Source organism: Phyllopteryx taeniolatus, chromosome 2 (genome assembly GCF_024500385.1).
Source record: "Phyllopteryx taeniolatus isolate TA_2022b chromosome 2, UOR_Ptae_1.2, whole genome shotgun sequence".
Classification (NCBI taxonomy): domain Eukaryota; kingdom Metazoa; phylum Chordata; class Actinopteri; order Syngnathiformes; family Syngnathidae; genus Phyllopteryx; species Phyllopteryx taeniolatus.
Genome location: NC_084503.1, coordinates 2874632 through 2898063, shown reverse-complemented (window position 1 = coordinate 2898063; position 23432 = coordinate 2874632). Strand labels below are relative to the sequence as shown.

The following is a 23432-nucleotide window of genomic DNA, read 5'->3' as shown; positions in this document are numbered from 1 at the left end:
AAGTGGCACTAGAAGTGAAAAAACATTGCTAGTAGGAAAGCGATTCTACTAGTGTGCTGTCTCGTCTTACGAGCGAGGACGAAGAGCGAACTAGCACATGGACCTTGAGCTGAATGTCAGGGATAGCGAATAAATTCTCACACGGCTTTCCACGATGTCCATTGAATGTAAGTTTACATAACGCAACGTGAACCTTCTTCTCTCAAGTGGAAACATCCGAGGGAGAGACGAACAAGCCTCCCCCGCAGGTCGACACCTCAGAGTCTGTGACGGAAATCACCTCCAACAGCTTCGTCGTGTCCTGGACTTCGGCCTCGTCCACCATCTCGGGCTTCAGGGTGGAGTACGAGCTCAGCGAGGAGGGTGCGCAGCGCCAAGTCTTGGGTAAGAAAGCCGTTGCTCAAATGGAGACCCAAATGCAAATGTGTTCATCCCCAAACTTGAAATGATGCGTTTCAGACCTTCCTCAGACATCCACTTCTGTCACCATTGGTGACCTTCTGCCAGGGCGAAGATACAACGTTAACGTCTACGAGCTTCCAGTTGACGGAGACGCCACCCTCATCCTGTCGACATCCCAGACTACATGTAAGAACGAGCTTCCTTCATGTCTAATGAGACGAACAAGATGGAGGCGTTCGCTGAACAGGGGAACCTTGAGCCCAACACGATCCATTTTCCGAGATATTAGTCAATCGGATTTGTTCTGGATTTGAAAAAGTTTCCCCATAGGAAATAATGAAATATGAAAGACAGTGTTCCCAGGCTTGAATGCTGATAGCCGCCCATAAAAACCAAGATCATGCCAGAGTTCCTACTTTAACAACAATTCCACATTTTCAACATTTAACAACATTCCCCAAAATTCCCACATTTTTCATTCTTCCCTGTTTTCCCCTGACAATATTCCTAAATGAATGCATACAATTTACCTTGTCCTTGCCAGTTTAACATGATCAATTATTATTATGTGCATTTAATAAAAAAAAAAAAAAAGTTATTATGATGAACTCTTCACATACCCTGACTTTTTGAATAAATGTTCTGAATAAAAGCGAGAAAAATGTCCCAATGTTTCGTTGTTTTTTTTCCCCCCAGCTCCTGACACTCCTGCTCAGCACGCTATCGATGATGTCGGTGAGACATCAATCCGCATCAGATGGTCCAGACCTCAAGCGCCTATTACTGGTAAGCAACTTCTCATTTTATGTGTGTGTTGAGTAGGGTTGCAAAATGGTATATTCCATAGATGGGGAATTTGGGAAATATTCCATATTGGAAATTTTCCATGGGAGTCAACTGGGAATTGAGGGCAATAGAATGGAAAGCTGTCATATTCAAGCATAAATATAATCATTTTGTTTTGTCATGCGAGGACATTACAATACCTTGAAGGCTTCCCTTTTTTTCTCCACTTCGCTCAAGCGGCAGCTTATTCGAAGCTTGCCCGTGCCTCAATTATTGGCTCACGACAAAACAAAACACACACAAAATAATCCACCAAACAATGGCTCGTAACTGGAAAAACTAGTAAATTGGGGCACTTGTAAGTCAAGGTACTGTTTGTTTTAGGCTGTATGATGCTAAAATTTGTTTCCCAATTATATTGAATTTCCCTATTGAGAGTCAGCCTTCAGTTTTGTAAAGTCTTGATTCATTCCTTTCTATAAATTCCTGTTCATCCTCATGGAAAGTTTTCCTTTCTGAAAATGTCTCGAATTTTGCAACCCTAATGTTTATGCTATTTAAAGTTTAAAGTACATATGGTTGTTCACTATCTGCATCTGCGTGCGATCAGGTTACCGTGTGGTCTACACGCCTTCCGTGGAGGGCAGCAGCACCGAGCTGAATCTGCCAGACTCGGAGACCTCGGTGACCTTGGTTGACCTTCACCCCGGTGTGCTGTACAACATCAGCATCTTTGCCGTGGAGGAGAACCAGGAAAGTGAGCCTGTGTTTCTCCAGGTCCACACGACTGGATCTTCTCAACCAGGTACGTTTGACGAATGAAAACGTGAGCTGTTGTGATGGTTTTTTTTTTTTTATGATCTTAGCACATCGTGGCCCGTGCATGACCTCTCTGTGATTCACGGCGGTCTTCAACACAGACACACGCATTGATTAGGAGAAAAGAATGTGCACACAAACACCAAGCACAAAGAAACACGCTCTATCAATCCTTATCACATCTGCAGCTAAATTATTGACTTGTCAGGCTAAAAAAATGTGTATTAGGCTTTCAAAAGGAAAACCAGATGCGAAGAGGAATATTTTTCTTCTGTCATGTGTTTAATCTGGAACACAGATCTTAACGTTTTACGTCACGAATTTCCAAAAAGTAAGTACCGGTGAGGACATCAAACAGATTTACGGGAAGCCATTTGAGCATTTACTGAATATTTTACTAGTGGACTAAATTGTCTTACAAGTGAGGACTAAGAGTGTACTTAACCTTAAAACGGATATCAAGAATATAGAATAAATGCTCAAACGACTTGCTTGGGATTCTCGCGTATAATGGGAATGAATCAGTTGAGAGACTGACTTGACTTCCTCATTTTGTCATTTTGTCGATTCATTTCTCTGCATTGATTTTGTGCCACAGAGGAAGTGGCAGCACCCACCGACCTGCAGTTCTACGAGGTCACAGATGTGAAGATCACCATCACGTGGAACGGACCACCCAGCGAGGTGACGGGTTACAAGGTGACCTTCTCCCCCGTCGGGCCTGATGGCACCGAGATCAGACCCCTCCAGCTGCCGGTCTCGCCCAACGCCTACGCTGACATCACCCACCTGCAGCCAGGCACTCTGTACCGCTTCTACGTCTACGCCATTAACGGGGGTGTGGAGAGCGAGTCGCTAATGGGAGAGATGTTTACCAGTACGTGTTCTTCTCAGTAGCGTTGAAAAATTCCAGGAATTATCAAAGTTGCAAATTTACAGGAATTTAATTTAGGAATTGAATGAATTTAGGAATTGAGATGTTCAGGCTTCCATACTCCCTACTTTCGATCTCCCTCCAGAACCAGATGCTCCCACCAACATGCAGTTCACCGACATTGGCCCGGACAGCGCTCTCGTCGTTTGGGAAGCTCCCCGCGCCGTGGTGTCTGGCTTTCGTCTCTTCTTGAGCATCGAGGGCTCCAACCCCATTGAGAAGAGAATCCCCGGCGGTGTCACCCAATACGCTCTGAAGAATTTGCGTCCAGAAACCGATTATACTGCTACTCTGCACTCTGAGCTGGACAGTGTGCTTAGTGAGCCCATTACCACGCATTTCACCACAGGTCAGTGCAAGACATAAAACAGGATTTTATTTACACTATTCACAAAAAAGTTAGGCACATTGCGCTTTTGGGTGATATTACAGAATCAACATAAAATCCACTATAACCCGGTGAACTTAATTTGACCTTTTCTAGAATTTGCTGAAGGGCAAAATTCACAACAGATGCTTGGTCTATGAATCGACCAATACATTTCCTGGTTCAATTGTAATCGAGAACCCGTCCCCCTTTCATCAGCTACGAGGCCGAACGCGACTAATGTGGACCATCAGTTGGCAACTCACCGTGTTGCTCGGTGTGCAGCAGGCCGAAGTTGTGCAAAAAAGTACTGAAACATTGAACAGTTGGACAAGAGCTTTAAAAGGTTTAGAGAAGGTCAAAATAAGTTCACCTGTAAAATTCATAAATTATAGTACATTTTCAGTTCATCTTGAAATTGCACCCCAAAGCCCAGTATCGTGAACTTTTTGTGAGTCGTTAATATGTTTATCCCCTTGGGGAAATTGAGGAAAAATATTGTGTGTGTCATGCAATCTGGTAGTGGTCATTTGGGGAACAGACATCTTTGTATCATCAATCCATTTTTCATATTTTCTTTCATTCTGTTTTCCAGCACCCCAGATGGGAAACGCACCTGCTTTCACCTCGGAGGTCACTGATACGTCCATCATCATCACCTGGACACCCATCCGCAGGTTTAGCTACAAGGTAGCGGCCAGAACGAGCTCGCCGCATGGAAAAAAAATTAAATCACTTAAACATTTTGTCAGTAGTGTAGATTTAATATGTAAGAGGGCCTCAGTATTATGATGTAATATCTTTGCGGTATGCAGTAATATGGGCTTTTCTCATTTAGTGATGTGATTTTCTTTCCAGCTATCTGTGCTTCCCAGCCAGGAAGGAGAGTCTCCGAGACACAGGACCGCTGACTCTGGACGCCTTTTTGTAACTGGTTTGATACCTGGAACTCAGTACACATACACTGTTCAGCCCATCTTCAATGGACGCCCCCGTGGGAATCCCATCACCCGCAACGTTGTCACTTGTGAGTAACTTTGAAAGACTTCAGGCCTGATTTACTAAAGGTTTACGAACCAGAAGCACCCAGGATTACATCTGCCAAGCATGCAAAATAGCTGTGCAGTTCACTTTGCCCGAACATGCTAGATACTGGGAGCAGCAGATGCAAATAGATTTAATTATAGCATGCACAATGAGATTTATCAAACCCGAGACGAATCGCGGTGGCAGACGCGTACAATCAATTGCACACACTCGGGATGAGTTGAACACCGCATGGCACCGCATGGACCCGCGTTCAAATCCAGCACCGCCTGTGTGGAGTTTGCATGTTCTCCCCGTGCCTGCGTGGGTTTTCTCCGGGCACTCCGGTTTCCTCCCACATCCCAAAACCATGCAAAGTAGGTTAATTGAAGACTCTAAATTGCCCGTAGGTGTGAATGTGAGTGTGAATAGTTATTTGTTTATATGTGCCCTGCGATTGGCTGGCAACCAGTTGATGGTGTACCCTACCTCTTGCTGGGATAGGCTCCAGCACGCCCTTGTGAGGATAAGCGGAACGGAAGTTGAATGAATGAATGATAGACGGCCCTTATGAGCAACTTGTTACCCCCACAGATAGGGAACTGCAATCATAAGCACACATTTTGTTTCATGTGCTAGCTGTATGTGATTCAAAAGGAGTCGTAACAATCACTATGGAAAAATATCCAGTGTTTGTTTGCTTCGTCCACTAACACTTCCAATTCCATCACTTCAAACTTCATTTTGGGCTTGTGGTGGTTTCCCAAATATTCCATGGTGAAAACCATCAGAGGTACCTATACCTAAAGCAAAAAAACAAAAAAAACAAAAAAAAACAAAAAAAACAGAGCGGTCTCCACACCTTCTACACTTCTTGTCAGCGCACTGCTCGCAATCTGTTAACATGAACACGCAATTTAGCGCCCGCTTTTTGGGATCTCAGTAAATCAGGCCCTTAATGGGAACTAGTCAATGATTGTTTTGCATGGGCTCAATGTCCCCATTCTTGTGCCGTGGTCCACTTCCAGCCTTGTCTCCTCCCACTGACCTGAGAGTCCAGTCCAACTCTGACACAGGAGATCTCACCGTCCACTGGGCAGCCTCCAAAACACCAGGTAAATATTGACCGGGCTGCCCGGAGCCCACGGAGTCTAGACATTGACCTCTGAAAACACCTATTCCTGGTACATCTTTTCAACTTCTCACAGTGACTCATAAATGAGCAACATCTGACATTTTTTCCACCCACTCACTCTGCAGGAATCACAGGTTACAGAGTGTCCAGCACGCCGACCAGCGGGCAGACAGGAAACAGCATCGAGGAGTTTGTGAGGGCCGATCAAACCTCATGCATGCTGGAGAACCTGAATCTAGGGGTGGAGTACAACATCAGTGTGTTCACTGTCAAGGACCATTTGGAAAGTGTGCCCGTGTCCACTATTATCACCCCAGGTAGGTGCTACAGGCAAAGGTCTTGACACATGTTGAATGAAGACTGCACTCTTGTGTAGAGAGTACAAAGTGTGTTTCTGGTGTGAGAGATGAGAGAAACAGGTGGGTGAGCTCCAGGAATGCCCTCATGGTCTTTGGTCCCCTCGTCCCACCAGACTGTTTTTGTGCCCGGAACACAGGTCAAAGCCTGCCGAACACTGGAGCTACCTGCTGAGCAAAAGGTCACTTGAGACCATTTGCTCAGCAGATAGCTTGTTCTGTGAGCATGATTTCCAGTGACTTTTCTGCCTCACAAGGCCTTGAGATGAATATCGAACACGTTTGATATTTTTCGCCTCGTGAGGTGAGGTGAGCTGTGTGCACATTACTTGAGCTACGTGTTGAAAACAGAAATTCATGTGGCCAATCATAATGCCTTCTCCGTTCAGGTCATTTCAAGATATCTGGCCCCCCCCCCCCCCCCCCGGTGAAGAAATTGACAGCTTCCAGAAAAATATTAAACATGTTAGATCAAGACCTCGTGACGCAGAAAACTCACCACAACCGAAATGATGCGCACACAGCGAACTGCTGAGCACGCGGTCTCCATTGGCTTTTTGTTCAGCAGATAGCGCCAGTGTGCCGCAGACTTAACAGTAATGTAGGCAGTGGTGGCAAACATACTCACACTTAAGTAAAAATAGATACTGGTGTTTAAAACAAATACTAATAAAAGTATTGATTTAGCTCCTTAAGTAAAAAGCTAAAAAAGTACAAAAGTAAAAATGCTAGCGTTGGGTCAGGCTTTTATGCTATCAAAGTGATGTGTTCTCACACACACATTTTGAACGACAGAATTAGAATAGCATAAGATTACTGTTTTTAGACTTTTAGACAAAGCATTCTTAAAGTCGACAACATCAAACAATTCTCTTCAATCTCCCAAACTGTTGCTATTGTCATTGACGGTTCATGCTCCTCCATGTTGCTGCTGTCCTTGTTTTTTTTTTTTTTTTCTGCCCAAGTGCCCAAGATCTAAATCAATGAATCAAGAGCTCAACCATGCTTGACTTTAGCTCTCTAGTTACAACTTTTTTATGTCATGTCGTCATCTGCAGAGGTTTGTGGCGACGAGGAGGTTGAGGCAAAATTTGAAGTGACGGAAAGAACAGCTTTTTTTTCCGCTCTTGGAAATATTTTTGAAATGTCAGAAAGAAAGATGATCACAACCTATCATCTATTCAAATGCAGTTCTTCTGAATGATCTAAGAGCAGATTTGGAGCCAGTCACAAGAAGGAGTCATGCTATATATTTTGGCAAAGTGAGGAGTGTACAGATATCAGTTTTAAAATGTAAGGAGTAAAAACAAAAGTGGTCATGAAAATAAATAATAAATAAATAAAATAAAAGTACATTTAACTGAAAAATCTACTTTAGTACACGAACAAAGTATTTCAATAAGGGCCATACATGGTATTACTTTCTTAAACGGTGATGACATTATGACATATTTTCATATATTTTTCACATTTTATTCAGTGTCATACAGAAGACAGCTTAGACCTTATTGGAACCTGTTTGTTCAGTTAGGTACAATTACATATATATAAATAATACATACATAAACAGTATCATGAACATAATACCAAGGGATACATTGCAGTTATTTATAATCATTTATCAACATCACACTTTTAATTCCTGAAAAGCTGCACTTTCTTTTTTTTTTTTTTTTTTTTTGCAATTTTCTGGTTAATTATTGGTTGTGACATTATGCTATTGTTTACATATTGTTTAACACAGTTTCTGTGTTGTTTAATCCAGCCTTTCCAATTATAACCTGCATTTACTGGGGTCTTTGGCTAACATTTGCATGAAGATCTTGTGTGTAATAATCATATAAGCATGTCATCAGTTGTTGATTTTCCATCAGATTTGAATGTTGAATGTATCTATCCTGGCACTGAATGTTTAATTAATGCCATTAATCCATGTAATCATTGTCTTTGTGTCTTTCTAATGTTGCTTGCGCTTTGCACTTGGCCTAACCCTTGCAGACATACGCCCACCGAGACATATTCACTTTGTCGACATTACTGACACCACCATTGGCCTGCGCTGGATCCCTCTGAACTATTCGAGCCTAACGGGTTACCGGATAACGGTAGCGACGGCGGGTGAGAGCTTGCCCATTTTTCAAGACATGGTGGACGCATCTGCTGGTTATTACACGCTTCGTGGTTTGGAGCCTGGTGTGGACTATGACATCAGTATCGTCACGGTTACGGAAGAGGGGGAAAGCGAGCCAACCACACACACAAAGCAAACTCAAGCGGGTGATTTCAACATTTCAATATATGTATGAGGAGGGCAGGAGTTGATGAAAACAATTACAATTTGGAAATGATAGCTTCCCTATTTTGTACACGGGTCATGCTGGAATTGGAGGACAATTTAGGCACCAACATATTTGAAAAAAAATGTTTTTTGTTCCATTTCCAAGAAAAATGGGTAATAACCCTTTATATAATTTGATTCGTCCAGCTCAAACATCGCCATACGAGATACAGTATTTTATTTGTCATATCATATAGTTTGCTGTTTGACACTTTACATACTAAAGTACCTAAAAGATGTATTAAAACAAATATTGCTAAATAAATCAACAATTAAATAAAAAAAGGTACATTTTATTTCAATATTAATGTAATTTTCATAATTCCAATTACAATAACAGGGTTGCAAGTAACAGGGTTGTAAAGCAAAGCTAGCCGTGTTAGCCTCTATGCTAGCTGGTCAAGAACAAATTTAGGCATATAATTTAAAAAAAAAAAAGAAAAAAACATGTCTTATGTCAATATGTCTTTTACTGACAACTGAGTAACAGGGTCTTTATAATGGCTAAAACATTGAAAAATTATGAAAAATAGAAGAGTGTGTTCCCTTTTGGAGTTCCCATTGTCACAGCAATTAGCTTGATGTCATTTCTAATGAGTCATGCAGCTTGTAAATATACAAAATATATATAATTTATACTATAAATGTCTATGATAAAACAAATTGCTTTAAGGAAGACATAAACAAAAACATACCCCCCAAAAAATTAAAATATCAATTTAAATTAAATGTAAATATTTGATATGTAAATTGGTCATCAAGAGGGACGGACAAGAGAACAAATTTCAGGAGGTGCTCAGGACTTATTTGGTATTTTGAATCATACTTAGGAATCACTTCTACTACAGCTAAAGCATTTTGTCTTCGGACAAATATACTGTAATCTGCACTACAAGCGCATGTTTCTATATTTTGTGCATGGATTATTTGAAATATCATTGGGGGGAAGAAAATGTCCTCCAATTCTGGAATAGCCCACGTGCTGTATAATGTGACCTTGACTTACGAGTTTAATTTGTTCCGTGACCATGATCATAAATCAAATCACTACAGTGACCCCCCCCCCCCCTATTTTTATAAGAAAAATAGCACTCCACAGTATTGTATTGTATAAAAATATACAGTAATAACCTAATCAAATAGAATGTAAAGAATTCACGTGTTTGCATCATGATTTCATGTTTTAATTCAATGAACATTGGGCATTAAGATAGCAGATTTTCAAAGTTATGTAGTTTAGTTATATGCACAACTTGTAAACCTCTTTTTTTTGGTTTAGTTAAGCAATAAACAGCTTGAAGCAAGCACATTTTGCCTGTTGCACATTTTTGTTCGCTGCCACCAGTGGTGAAATGCCTGAAGCTCACTCATATGTCCAATTCTTTTGCTCGCAACACAAAGCAAGTCGAGACACTCGTAAGTCAAGGTACCACGGTTCATTAACTTCTTCACTGCCAGCCTTCCCAGTTAACGGGGATATTTGACTTCTAAAGCCGTCAATGGCAGTGAATGTGTTAAATGTATGGAATTCTATTGCAGTCGTTTTCTATTGAGTAGTTTTCTACATGAGATCAACCTGTTATTTACTCGTATCCTCAGTGATTCCAGCCCCCACCAACTTGCAATTTGGAGGAGTGGGTCCTGACCACATCAGGGTCACATGGACAGTCCCCCATGTCGCCACCCCGAGCGACATATCTCGCTTTGTCATCCGCTACAGCCCTGTGACCGAAGACCATGATTTGAAGGAGGTCAACGTGGGTGGAGCGTCCAACACCTTCTTGCTGCAGAGTAAGACCACAACCCAAAAGTTTTTTTTCATTTTTATTTCCAGGCACAGACTTATTGACAAACTGTGGAGTCATGTTTTTTGGTTGCACCATGGTTCATTTCTAGAAAGCCATTTGTTTTCTAAATATGTATCCCTTCACATTTATACAGACTTGCTTCCTGACACTGAATATCACATCAGTGTGGTGTACGTGTACGGAGAGCGAGAGAGCAATCCGGCCAGAGGAACACAGAGGACAAGTGAGTGGCACACAATGACTTGTCGCTGGGGTGCTACATTCACAATACAGAAAGCTATTTGAGCATTTGTTTCATATCTTGGATATTCAGTTTGAGGCCCATGTACTAGTATGTGCTTGGTACAATGTGTCTTACTAATAATGTTTTTTCTGCCACTTTTGGCCTACTACGTTACTAGTTACTAGTGAGGCAAAACTGTACATAAAAAAAAACATCTAGTGCTCCAAAAGTAGTACTAGTAGCATGCACACGTGAGCTAGTGCACGGTTCTGACTCAGCAGTAACATCTATTTGTGGTAAAGTTGTCCTACTAGAGTGCAGTGTACTACAATAATGAATATATGACTACATTAAAGCTAAAAAAAAAATAAAAAAATACATTTATGAATGTAATTATTACAGCTTCCCTGCATTTGAGGACATTGCAAAAGTACTTTGAAATGATTGTAATTATGAACTTTGTGTTCCAAGTTACAGGCTTTACAGAAATGTGGACATGAAATCCAAATCAACAATGCTTACTTTGCACATTTTTATATACAGTATGACCTTAACACTAGATTGTACAGTTGTACAATATGTAACGTATTTTTTAAATTGAATTATTTCCTTCCAGCTCTTGATTCCCCAACTGGTTTGGACTTTTCTGACATTCAAACCAACTCCTTCACCATCCACTGGCGGGCTCCAACCGCGACTATCACGGGTTACCGGATCCGCCATCAGAGGACAAGTGGTGGGCGCACCAAGGACGAGAAACTCCCTCCTAGCAGGACTCATTACACGTTGACTGGGCTGACTCCGGAGACAGAGTACCTCATCGCTGTGTACGCAGTCAAAGGCAACCAGGAGAGTCAACCTGTGACTGGCACAAAGGCCACAAGTGAGTGTCTTGACCACACTGAGGGAGAAAAAAGTGGATCGCACTCACTCTCACACATTGCACGTGCTCTTGGCGTTGCTTGTGATCTACTACGATTGCGGCGCAATTGGCCCAAAAATAATAAATCAATGAATCTATTAGTAGTTACTCCTTCCAGTATTTTGCTCATTTCTAACAAATTGTGCAGCTATTTATTTTCCCAGTTTGGCAGACACAGCCATGGGTGCGCCCAGTTGGTGGTAGACCAACTATCAAGATTTTGCCCGTTTTTGCATGCGCAAACCCTTCGTAAATCAGTTCCTGATGTTCTTTGCCTTGTAACCACTTGATGATGGCGGATGCGTTTTCTCCAAATCTCCAGTCTCTGATGCTCCCACCGACCTGGAAGTAGTGGCAACCTCACCCACAAGCATCACCATTCGCTGGGACGCTCCCTCTGTTGCCGTCAATCAATACCGGATCACGTATGGAGGCACAGGTCTTCTTTCTTCTTCAACAATCATTTTTTTTCCCAAGTAAATACCACTCTATTTTTAGGGATGAGCAGTAAGGGTGCAAATGGGTGCAAATGTTCTGGTATTAAACAATGAAACACCATAAACTAATTAAATAATTCTGATCGGAATTGTGGGTATTTATGGGAATTAACTGGGAATTGAGCATATTTGAATGGAAATGGAACACATTCAACAACACACTCGCATTACAAAGCAAAAATTTGACCAAACTTGTAAGTTGGGCCTCACCTAAGTCAGGGTACAATTGTACTTGCATTAAATGATTTTTGTTTTTTCTCCAACTATATTTAAGTTCCGGCGGCACGGTGGGGACTGCTTAGAGCATCTGCCTCACAGTTCTGAGGACCGGGGATCAATCCCCAGTCCCACCTGTGTGGAGTTTACATGTTCTCCCTGTGCCTGCATGGGTTTTTTTTCCAGGCACTCCGGTTTCCTCCCACATCCCAAAAACATGCATGCAGGTTAATTGAAGACTCTAAATTGCCCGTAGGTGTGAATGGTTGTTTGTTTTTATGTGCCCTGCGATTGGCTGGCAACCAGTTCAGGGTGTACCCCGCCTCCTGCCCGATGACAGCTGGGATAGGCTCCAGCACGCCCGCGACCCGCGTGAGGAGAAGCGGCTCAGAAAATGGATGGATGGATGGATGGATATTTAAGTTCCCTACTAAGATCCAAACCATTTTCTTTTTCTTTTTTATTCCTAGTTGATTCTTTATAAATTCCTCCCATGAAAAGTTTTCAACTTTGAACAATTCCAGAATTAGGCAAACTTAATCAACAGTGGGTTGTTCTTTCCATTTCCAGGTGAGGAGACTCCTCAAGAGTTCACCATCCCAGGCACTCAGACCACCGCCACCATCACTGGTCTGCAGCCGGGTAGCGACTACACCATCACGGTTTACGCCGTTACCGGAAGAGGGGATAACCCCACCTCCAACACCCCGGTCTACATCACGCATAAGACTGGTAAAACAAACTGAAAGAAAAAAAACCAAAAACCTTTCACTAAACTATGAGTGGTTGAGTATCCAATTTGTTCGTTAGATATTGAGCCGCCTGCTAACATGGATGTGACTGATGTGAGCGACAATGCGATCACGGTACGCTGGTCCCCTGCTCGGGGGCCCATCACAGGCTACAGAATCACCGGTGCCCCTAAAAATGGACTAGGACCGTCCTACTCCAAAGATGTGCCTCCTGGTAAGAGATATTTAGACTTCTCAATACTCAACTCAATTAAAATTGTATTTATAGAGAACTTGAAGAACAACTGCAGCTGAAACAAAGTGCTGTACATAAATACAAATTGAACATAAGACAACTGATAAGACACTTAAACAGAGGCAGAGTCTCAAAACTGTGTTAAAAACGAAGGAGTACAAATGGGTTTTGAGCTGGGTTTTAAAAATGGATGATGGATGTGAGGGTGCTTTTCTGATGTGCACTGGGAGGTCATTCTTCAGTTCAGGACCAGCGATGGAAAAAGCTCCATCCCCTCTTGGCGTCCGCTAAGATTTAAGTAGCTCCAGGATCAGCCGGTCAGCTGACTTGACACACTGGGCACTGGGCACGGGCACGGGCATGGGCATGGAGCAGCTCAGCGAGGTAAGGTGGGGTGAGACCATTTAGAGATTTGAAGACAAATAGCAGAATCTTAAAAGTAAATATAAAGTGCACAAGCAGCAAGTTGAGGGAGGCCAGGACAGCAGTTATGTGCTCCCTCTTACGTGTTCCAGTTAAGTGGCAAGTAATAGCGGCCTTATGGACCAACTGGAGATGTTTGAGGGAGGACTGGCTGACTCCAACATAAAGTGCCTTACAGTAATCCAGCCGAGACGTGACGAAGGCGTGGATGACGGTTTCAAAGTGCTACTGTGTAAAACGTGCCTGTGAATATTCTCGTTTATCCAGCCCTTTTCATTCCCAGGGCATTGAATCGATCGGTCCACCTGCGATCGATTTCGTGCCGTGCGAATGCTGTGTAAAACAAACAACAAAACGAAACGTACTTAAGCAGCGATTCTTACGTGTACCAATACACAAATTGTGAGCTAACCCCTCTCTCAGGCCCAACAAGTAGACATATTTTCTTCCATTTCCAGTTGCAGCAGGTGGATAAATGTCCTAATACTAGGGTCCATATACTGCATGTAATTCTATATACTGTATGAATTTCGATTTGCCAATTTAGTGTTGTATTTTTTTCCAAACCTGTTTTGCCACTTCTTCCTTACAGCTCAAACTGAGATGACCCTCACAGGCCTGATGCCCACTGTTGAGTACGTTGTGAGCATCTCTGCCCTGGGCACTGATGGCCAGCCCTCCTCTGCAGTGGTGGAGAATGCGATCACAGGTCTGCTTGATTTGTATCTTTTAAAACGGGAAAGGATTAAGCGAGATCAGCAATATAAAACAACTTTAATGCATTTTGTTTTCTGTCTCCTCAAACCACACTTTTTTTTTTCTGTGTGTTTTTGTGCAATGCAAATGAAATGTCCAGTGAGTGTATGCATGACCAAACAGTAATAATATACATTTAATGAATGGGAGTTCCAGTCTTAAGATGGATGACTTCCTTTTGCACACCGTCCATAGTGCTCTTCGCTCTTTGTCCAGATCCTTCGTGTTTTTTGGGGGTTTTGGCTTCCGCTGTTGTCAAAATGAAGCTCCTCAATTCACGTCAACATACCGTCGTTCCTTGGCCTCACTCTCTTTTCACCCTGTCACTGCAGCAATGGATCGTCCAAAGGACCTGACCTTCTCTGACATTGACGCCAACTCCATGCGCATCGCTTGGGACAGTCCAGAGGGTGCAGTGACGTCATACCGCGTCCTCTACGCCAGCCCCGAAGACGGGGAGAGAGAGCTGCGTCCGGCACCCAGGGGCGACCAGGACAGCGTGGCCATAAAAGGCCTTCGAGCCGGGACGGAGTACACCGTCAAAGTTATTGCCCTCCACGGCCGCACACCCAGCACACCGTTGGTGGGAACGCAGGCCACAGGTAGCACGCGCTCGGCTGATAAACTCTCTGAACTAATCGGGGAAGAGGGCCCAAATTCCTCACGCGTTTTCTTGAATGTGTCCGTCCCTCTCAGTCATTCCCGCTCCGACCGACCTGGTCATCTCAGAGGTGGGGCCCACTTCTTTCACCGTTTCGTGGCAGGCACCCAACGCGCGACTGATCGGATACCGCGTGGTCGTCAACCCAGAGAACATCAACAGCCCCGCCAAGGAGCTCAATGTTGCTCCTGACACGACACGTGTGGTCGTACCCGGGCTCATGGTAAAACAAATTGAAGGGCGAGCAAGGGGTGTCTTGACTTTAATGCTATCCCATAACTTTGCAAACTTTATGAAAGATACTAAGTTGCCTAATGTTTGTAAATCTTAATAAAGGTAAGGTAAAAGACATCATTGTGCTGAGAAGAGAAAAAAGTAATTACATGTGGTCTGCTGTTGTTTTTTAAACCAAAAGCTAGAATTTTTGTTGTTTTATTTTGTTTTTTTGTAAACTAGTGTTGCTTGACTTTTACGCTATCAGAACAACTTGTGCCCGTAGTTTTGCTTACATTGCGAACTGAGTAACAAAAATGCAAAAGTGAGCTAAAGGTAACTAAAATAAACACACACACCTAATTGGTGTGTTTTATTCAGATTAGACTCAGGGTAGGTTTAGAAGCTGATGTTTTTTTATTCACCACAAATCATTCTTGAAGCCAACAACATCCAAAAACAAAATCTGGGGAATATCTTCTCTGAATCTGTTGCATCATTGTTGCTCATGGTACCTGGCACATGTTGCTGCTGTCCCCGTTTTTTTCCACCACATAAGATCAATCAATTCATCTGTTTATCTACTGCAGTTTTCTCCGTCTTTTTAAAGTCATGTTGTCAAGGAGTAGAAAGTAGTTGTGCATCTGTCATCAAATTTTGGTCAATCAAGTAAAAAGTCACCCAAAAAATAAAATACAGACACGTGAAAAATCGACTGCAGTGTAGTAACAAAATATTTGTACTTTGTTACTTGCAAACAAACGCATAACATCTGAACTTGTACCACAGGTGGCAACCAGATACTTGATCCATGTCTATGCACTGAAGAACTCTGTCACCAGCAGACCATTGGAGGGAGAGGCAACAACACTGGAAGGTAATCAGACACCGCAACACCTTCTGCCCTGAGACCATTTCTTTCGTTTTTTGTTGTTCTTGGGCTTTGTGGCAAAAACGATTGAGCCATGTGAAATGTAGTGAAGGTGGCTCGTAAATAGTCCACCGAGACCTTCCTTTCCCACGCAGATGTAAGTCCACCTCGGCGTGTGCGTATCATGGAGGTGAAGGACAACTCTTTCACCCTGAACTGGCGTGCCAAGGTGGAACCCATCACCGGTTTCCTCATTGAAGCCACGCCGCAGGGCAGCTCGCATCCCACAGTCACCAAGACCATCCCAGCAGATGTGTACACGTACACCGTCACAGGTACTCGCTGTGGGCAAAAAAAAGCATTTTCAGAGATGCTTATATTTGCTCTTGTCTCAATGTGTGTTGATGTGTTTCGGAAGGTCTAAAGCCAGGCACCACGTATTCTATTCACCTGTATACTGTGAATGGCAACACAAGGAGTGCACCTGTTACTCTTACTGTTCAAACAGGTACAGTGTGTGTGTGTGTGTGTGTGTGCATACATGCATGAATTATTTCACAGACAAGCCTTCCATGCCTACCCAATGAAAAACCTGATGAATGTATATCGAGTATATTGCTGGCGGTAAATGCCAAATATAAACTTCAATTTATCTATTTGCTCAGGGTTTCGCTGGGTGGAAACCAAAGTCACCCGTGAGGTGCAACTATATATTCGCTGAACAGCCAGCATTCCCATCATTTAACGAGATCTTTTTTTCGCTGTAGCCAAACCAGTCGTCCAAGCTCCCACCAACCTCCAAGTGACGTCTCTGACCCCCACCTATATCTCATTCACCTGGCAACCTCCCGCCACGCCCATCACGGGTTACTACGTCACCTACGCAGAGCCCAGAGCGACTCCACAAGAGCTGAAGCCACGCCCCCACGCTGGACAGAATTATGCCACCATATCTGGTAGGTCAATGATCTTCACTCGTCTTCGTTTCCCAAAGAGGCATTTCACGGCCTACTCCACTCCAATGGAGCAAATGAATGACACAACTTTGATTTGAAGAATTGGCGATACACCTTGCTGACCATTGTGTAAAATCATATTTGAATGTAAGAAGTTTAACCGCCCTCTGCTGGCTGTAGAAAGTCTGTAGTAAAAGTGGTATAGAGTGGTAATCCCTCGTTTATCACGGGGATTAGGTTCTGGACCGACCCCCGCAATAGGTCAAGTATGCAAAGTAGTGACCACATATGTTGTTGTTTTTTTTATGATTTATACATATTTTAAAGCTGTATGAACCTCCCCAGACACTTACTAATCTTCCCCACATACTCTTAGAAACACTTTCTATACTCTTAAACACCTTTTACACTCTTAAACAAACAGTAGTGCACAGTAGTACTGTACACTATGTAAATTGTATATTTTTTTTAAATGTTTTAGGCTAGGAAGGGTTTATTTTACGACAAAAAAATGACAATATACTCACTCGTGATATGAATCTCCAAACAAATCTGCAATGCACTGAATGCACAAAAGGGGAACGGCAGTATAGTGAGGGAACACTGCATTACGTATACAAAGTTGATTTTTCAAGTAGTTTTTCATTGTGCTAAAAAAAAAAAAAAAAAAGGAAATTGAAGGGTTAAGACCAAAAAAAAAAACTGAATGGATGGTGATAAGAACTGTTAGTTAAAAGCTTCATGCAGTAAAAGAAGCATCAAACTTTTTTTTTGGAATCTTACAATTGAATATTTGTTCCTGTACTCCTATGACTTGCTATGATCAGGCCTGAAACCAGCCACAGAGTATATCATCAAGATTGTTGCCATCCAGAACACACAGAGAAGCACTCCGCTCGTGGGCAGAATCAGGACTCGTGAGTATTTCAACACGTTGACCTATCTATGAAAGTTAAATACAACTGAACTGTACTCACCAAATGTACTGTTTTTTTTTTTAATTTAAGTTCAAACCGCTGTAACATGATGCACACTTTGAGCACTTCATTCAGTGGTTCATGTAGAGTCACACTTTGAGAGCGATTACTTTCCAGTAGATCGTAGCGCCGCTAACCTCCTCTCCCTCTCCCAGAGCCAGACACCGTGCTCGCTGTACCGCTACCCCACCATCCCGGAGGTGTCACCGATAGGCTAGACGTGCCTGAAACCGACTTGGACAACAGAGTTCAGCTAGTGGGCAACAATGGTCAGGATGGGCTCGGCGGTCAGAGCCAGCACGTGGAGTATATCGAGTACAACAACAATGGGGCCACCCCGCAGTCCCCGTACGGGCAGGTTCAAGAGCCCCTGGTCTTCGTGCCCCTCCCCGACCCCCATGGCCGGCGCAAACCCTACGTGAAGCTCAATGTGCCCTTTGGTGCCGTATTTGCCAACGAGACAGGTCTGCCGCAGGAGGCTCAAACGAGGACCGCCATTTCCTGGAAGCCGTACAGTCAGAGCAACGCGTACCTGCTCTCCTGCAACCCAGTTACACATTCGGATGAGAAGATGTTCCAGGTAAGAAGTCGTTTAAACATTTATTCCATGTCCGAGATACCCAGTTTAAGGTCCATGTACTTTTACTAGTAGGTGGGCTTACTGGTGAGGACAAAGAGCGTACTAATACATGGACCTTAAACCGAACATCAAGGATATTGAATAAACGCACAAACGGCTTTAGGAGCATTTATTCAATATCACGAATGTCTGAAGTCAGCCATTGGAACATTTATTTTCGATATCAAGAATATCAAAGCTGTGAGAGCATTTACCCGATATCCTTGAAATCCATTAGTGTGGGGGGGAAACACTAGCAAGATACAATTGTCTTACTAGTGCACTGAAGTGTCTTATAAGTGAGGACAAATATTGTCAAAAATCCACAAACAGCTTTCCATAATCATCTGCTTTCCAGCCAATTTTCACATCTCAATTTACAATCTCAATGCGATCTTGCAGGTGCGCTTGCCTGGCACGACCACCACTGCCACGATGGTCGGCCTCACCCCGGGGGCCGACTACAGCGTGATTGTGGAAGCTTTGAAGGGGGCGCTCAAGCACAAGGTCCTAGAGCAGCTTGTCACCGCCGGAAACACAAGTGAGTCCAAAACACGCTCCTATGGCAAACTGGCAAGTTGGAACATTTATTCAATATCCTTCGTATCCAGCTTAAGGTCCATGTACTAGTGCACTCTTTGTTCTGACTAGTAGCATAAGTTCAGCATTCTAGTAGGACAACTTCATGTCATTAGTGAAGTAAAACTGTGACAAGTCACCCAACTTAGGAGTTTTTCCAAGAGGCGAGCAGCACATTTTTTTTTTTCGTCTTGACTCGCGAGCAAACATTTAAAAAATGGTGGCAGTCAACGCAACTCGCTTTACAGCTAGTAAACTGTCCGGCAGATAGTCAACAATTCTTCCAAAAATAGACTTCATGCACCCAGTTGAAATTTAGTGTCACACTAAACAGAGAGAGAATTACACGATGTGTATTTAAAACAACCATATAACTTTGCCTATTGCCGTAGTAAAGTCCGTTTAGCTTAATGCTAACAAACTGCAAAACGGCATACACAGGCTAACGAATAATACTGGTGTCACTGTGTTGCACCCTTTAAGCAATAGATATCTGAACACAAACTGGAGCAACATGAAAACAATAATATAACAATACTCACCGGCAGATATTCTTTATCCTCTGCGAAGAACAATAAATTAGTTGAAAATGAGTTGTTGATGGAAGGCTGGAGCAGATTAATGGCATTTCCATTCATTTCATTGGGAAAAGATGATTTGAGATACGACTGTTTTGCATTACGATTTGGTCGCAGAATGAATTAAATTTGTATCTCAAGGCACCGCCATCTTTTTTTTGGGATGCTTATCACAAAATGTCTGACATTTTTAACAATGTTTCATAGCGCCTGTAAAAAAATAAAGAAATTAAATAAGCGGTGATTATTCTAGACGACAGGTGTCAAACTCCAGGCCCGGGGGCCAGATGCGGCCCGCCACATCATTTTATGTGGCCCGCGAAAGCAAACTTCGGTGATTTTTGCTAAAATCTGTACCCAAATTCCAAATTGTCATAATAACAAACAATAATGTTGAGATATTGCATTTTTCTGTTACCAAACCCTTCTACAGTAACTTAAACAATACTTGAACAAACTATTATCCTTGTCTTTGTCTGAGTCTGTCCTTGTCTGAGTTTGACACGCCTGTTCAAGACACATTTTTGTGTGTGTTTTATTTTTATTTTTATTTTTATCTCCATCATCTTCTTCACCGTCAGTCCAAGAGGGAGTTCCTTCCACAGACGACACCTGCTACGACACGTTCACCGCAACCTACCACGACGTCGGTGCTCAGTGGGAACGCATGTCCGAGACGGGCTTCAAGTTGTGGTGCACATGCCTGGGTCTGGGACGGGGCCACTTCAGATGTGACTCCTCCAGTATGTTCCGGCCTTCACGCGACAGAAATATGCTCCTCACAAAATGTTAGGGAAAAAGAAACAATCAGATAAGGTTACATTGAGTTCACCTGTAAAGGTTATAGTGCATTTTCGGTTCATCCTGAAATTTCACCGAGAAGCTCACTATCCCTAACGTTTTGTGAGTACTGTACGACATAGCGTTTTGAATGACAAATAGTATATTTCACTTGGTTCTTTTTTGATCCTGTCGATCAGAGTGGTGCCATGACAACGGACAAAACTATCGCGTCGGAGACAAGTGGGACCGCCAGGCAGAAAATGGTCATTTGATGAGCTGCACCTGCTTGAGCAACGGCAAAGGAGAGTTCAAGTGTGAACCACGTAAGGCTTTAATACAGTACCTTAGTCTGTGCTTCTCAAACCTGGGACCACAAGCCTTAGAATAATAAATCACAGTGATCCCAGCATATTTGCTGTTTTTGTGCTCACTGTCTAATATTTAAGTATTGCTTTGGCACCGTCTTGGTGCCAAGGAACTCTTTTGGAATGAGGGGAGAAGTTGAATTAAGACAAAAGTAGTGCTTTGCCTGCTTTGCTTTGGCATCTTGGTGCCAAGGTACCGTGTTGAAGTGACTTGATTTCATTTAGACAAAAGTAGTCCTTTGGCGCACAGGATACTACTTTACAGGCCATTGCCAAGCCTAGTAGAAAATTTGTGCTTTGACGCCATCTTGTGGCATCTTGGAGCCAAGGAACTATGTTGAAGTGAGGGGAGGAGCTTCATTTACCAGGGGTGTCAAACGCATTTTTGTCACGGGCCACATCGTAGCTACGGCTCCACTCGGAGGGCCGTCATGGCTGCAAACCCAAATGAATGTATGATTGCCTCATATTATTACATATACGCAAATTATTGGATAATTAGTTTTGAAATCAGAAACCAGTAAAAGCAGTTTGTTCAACTACAGTATGAATCAATTTTATTTTAAAAGGGGGGTTGGTAACAAAAAAAAGACAAAGTGAAGTGAAGACAATTTGCAATTTTGGTATTTTAGCAAGAAACACAAAGTCGATGCACACTCGCACGGGCCACATAAAATGATGTGGCAGGCCGGATCTGGCCCGCGGGCCAGCAGTTTGACACCAGTGATATAGCCAGCCCATCGCTAATGTGCAAATGATTGCCTCTATCTGGACAAATAACTGAAACAGACACTTGTATCTGCAACCAAACTGTGAGATTAGTTTCTTTTAATCGATGCAATAAAAACGAGGCGCAATATGAAAGGCGTTTGTTGTATTTTTGACCTGCTTATTATTCTCATAATATTACAAATCTTCGCAAAAGTACGTTTTTTTCCTAGTGCAATGACTTTTTTCTCTAACTATAAATTGTCGAACTATATTCTTGTAATATATTAGTTTTTAAATAATTCAAATTTCTTCACATTTTACAGATTTTTTTCCCCCTCAAAAAAAACAACTCTATTCTCACAAGATCATGACTATCTTGAAAACCCACTAAAAAGATTTAGAACTACCCATAAATGTCAAAAGATGGCAGCAAATCCCTACTTTTATATTGGACTGTCTAAATGGAGCTCATCCCCGCACTTCAACTTAATTCCTTGGCACCAAGATGGTGGCAAAGGCATACGTTTATATTAGACATGGCTTTGGTCTGAGCGTAAAGAAAAAAAAATATATTTTTTTCTTTTTTCTTTACAAATAACAGTTAGTAGGTTACAAAAAAAAACCAAAAATAAATCACTGAATAATACGCATAAGAACACTGTAGCGCATGTGAACGCGAATGTGTTTGTTTGCAGATGAATCCGTGTGCTACGATGAAGGGAAGACATTCCGGGTGGGCAACCAGTGGCAGAAAGAGTACCAAGGCGCTATCTGCACCTGCACGTGCTACGGCGGACAGCAGGTAGGAAGCGGCAGCCTTTGATTAAGTGTGCCGCACCGGTCGCGCACGTCCAGGACAAAGGAATGATGGTGAGTATTTGCTTTGGACAGGGCTGGCGATGCGAGAACTGCCGCAGACCGGCCTCCGATGCCGATGCCAGCGTGCAGCAGCCTGTTCGATACGGAGACAATACGCTACTCAAAACCGTAAGCAGTAGCAATGCATGTGGAAAGCAGCATTTATTGGATTTCCTTGATATTCAACTAGTAGACTCTTATGCCTCACTAGTAACACAGTTCAGCACATTAGTAGAAAGACTTAGACTTAGTAGTGAAGACTCCTCCACCACGGCCTTTCACTACTCTATGACATTTCAGCTCACTAGTAGGACAACTACGTTACTCGTGAGGCAAAACTAGTAGGGAGCATTTTGGTGCTACTAGTAGGGTCCAGGAGGCTACTAGTTTTTGACACTTTGTCAAGTTAACTAGTGTAATTGGAAAATGTCAATAGTAGCACTAGTAGCACACAGATGTCAACTAGTTTAGTGCTACTAGTGAAATGAAAGTTAGCCACTATACATTTATGTCAAGAGGAGTACTAGTAGCACAATTGCCAGCTAGTTTTAAAATGTAGTGAGTAAAAAGTAAAACGTCAGGAAAAATAAATACAGGTACCTGAAAAATCTACTTAAGTACAGTAATTATGTATTTGTGCCTTGTTACTTCCCGCCACTGCTCATATTTGATTAAGCTAGACTTGTTCGTACGAGTCATTAGTTCCTTTGTTTGAATTTGGCTCAACACTCGGGCCTTCTTGCAGAACATCCACTGCCCCATCGAGTGTCTCCGACCCAGCCTCCTGGCAGACGCGCTGGTGGTGCCGGACCCTCTGGAGTGAGGGACCGACCGTGGGACGAACCGCTTTGCTCCCTCACTGTCCAATTACTGCACTGCCTGAACCGAGAGATGTCGTGTTATGTCTGCGATGGAAGTAACGGCCTAATCGTTATCTGACACACGTTCATCCAAAGATGTTTAAACTGCACTTCTGCCTGCTCAACATGATCCCTTCACTCATGACCATCTCTAATTTGGGTCTATTTTGGGGAAAGGCCATCACAGTATTGTTGTTACTCTTGAAACACGCATTTGTGTTTGGTTTCAAGCCATTCTGTTACTGCTGGCGAGAGGGGTCACACTGTCTCTTTTACTAATTTATCCCTTTCATTTCTGTGTGTGAATATTTTTTTATCTAATTGTCCATGCCACGGTTGTTTCTACTTGACAGAAAGTCTCTTATTGTAATAAAGTTGGAAAGATCCAGAATCAGAACTTAACTGT

The 23432-nt window shown here is 42.8% G+C and overlaps 1 protein-coding gene across 2 annotated transcripts in view; it reads left to right on the top strand.

Annotated features, from left to right (window-relative positions):
* Positions 1–23423, top strand: part of fn1b (fibronectin 1b) — a 31761-nt gene extending 8338 nt beyond the window's left edge. Inside the window, exons 15-46 of one of the 2 annotated variants that reach the window (XM_061752999.1) lie at positions 208–384; positions 460–588; positions 1099–1188; positions 1799–1993; positions 2606–2884; positions 3027–3290; positions 3904–3998; positions 4167–4335; positions 5363–5449; positions 5595–5786; positions 7824–8102; positions 9763–9954; positions 10105–10194; positions 10811–11077; positions 11439–11555; positions 12400–12561; positions 12640–12795; positions 13832–13948; positions 14328–14597; positions 14692–14879; positions 15659–15746; positions 15896–16075; positions 16159–16248; positions 16508–16696; positions 17524–17613; positions 17829–18253; positions 18695–18833; positions 20031–20192; positions 20430–20555; positions 22004–22110; positions 22200–22295; positions 22912–23423. In XM_061752999.1, coding sequence (XP_061608983.1) covers positions 208–384; positions 460–588; positions 1099–1188; positions 1799–1993; positions 2606–2884; positions 3027–3290; positions 3904–3998; positions 4167–4335; positions 5363–5449; positions 5595–5786; positions 7824–8102; positions 9763–9954; positions 10105–10194; positions 10811–11077; positions 11439–11555; positions 12400–12561; positions 12640–12795; positions 13832–13948; positions 14328–14597; positions 14692–14879; positions 15659–15746; positions 15896–16075; positions 16159–16248; positions 16508–16696; positions 17524–17613; positions 17829–18253; positions 18695–18833; positions 20031–20192; positions 20430–20555; positions 22004–22110; positions 22200–22295; positions 22912–22989 — 5285 coding nt within the window. In that variant the 3' untranslated portion in view covers positions 22990–23423. Of the gene's footprint in view, positions 1–207; positions 385–459; positions 589–1098; positions 1189–1798; positions 1994–2605; positions 2885–3026; positions 3291–3903; positions 3999–4166; positions 4336–5362; positions 5450–5594; positions 5787–7823; positions 8103–9762; positions 9955–10104; positions 10195–10810; positions 11078–11438; positions 11593–12399; positions 12562–12639; positions 12796–13831; positions 13949–14327; positions 14598–14691; positions 14880–15658; positions 15747–15895; positions 16076–16158; positions 16249–16507; positions 16697–17523; positions 17614–17828; positions 18254–18694; positions 18834–20030; positions 20193–20429; positions 20556–22003; positions 22111–22199; positions 22296–22911 lie in introns of those variants that run through there. The other variant, XM_061753010.1, reaches the window with a different exon arrangement.
* Positions 23424–23432: the final 9 nt, after the last annotated feature.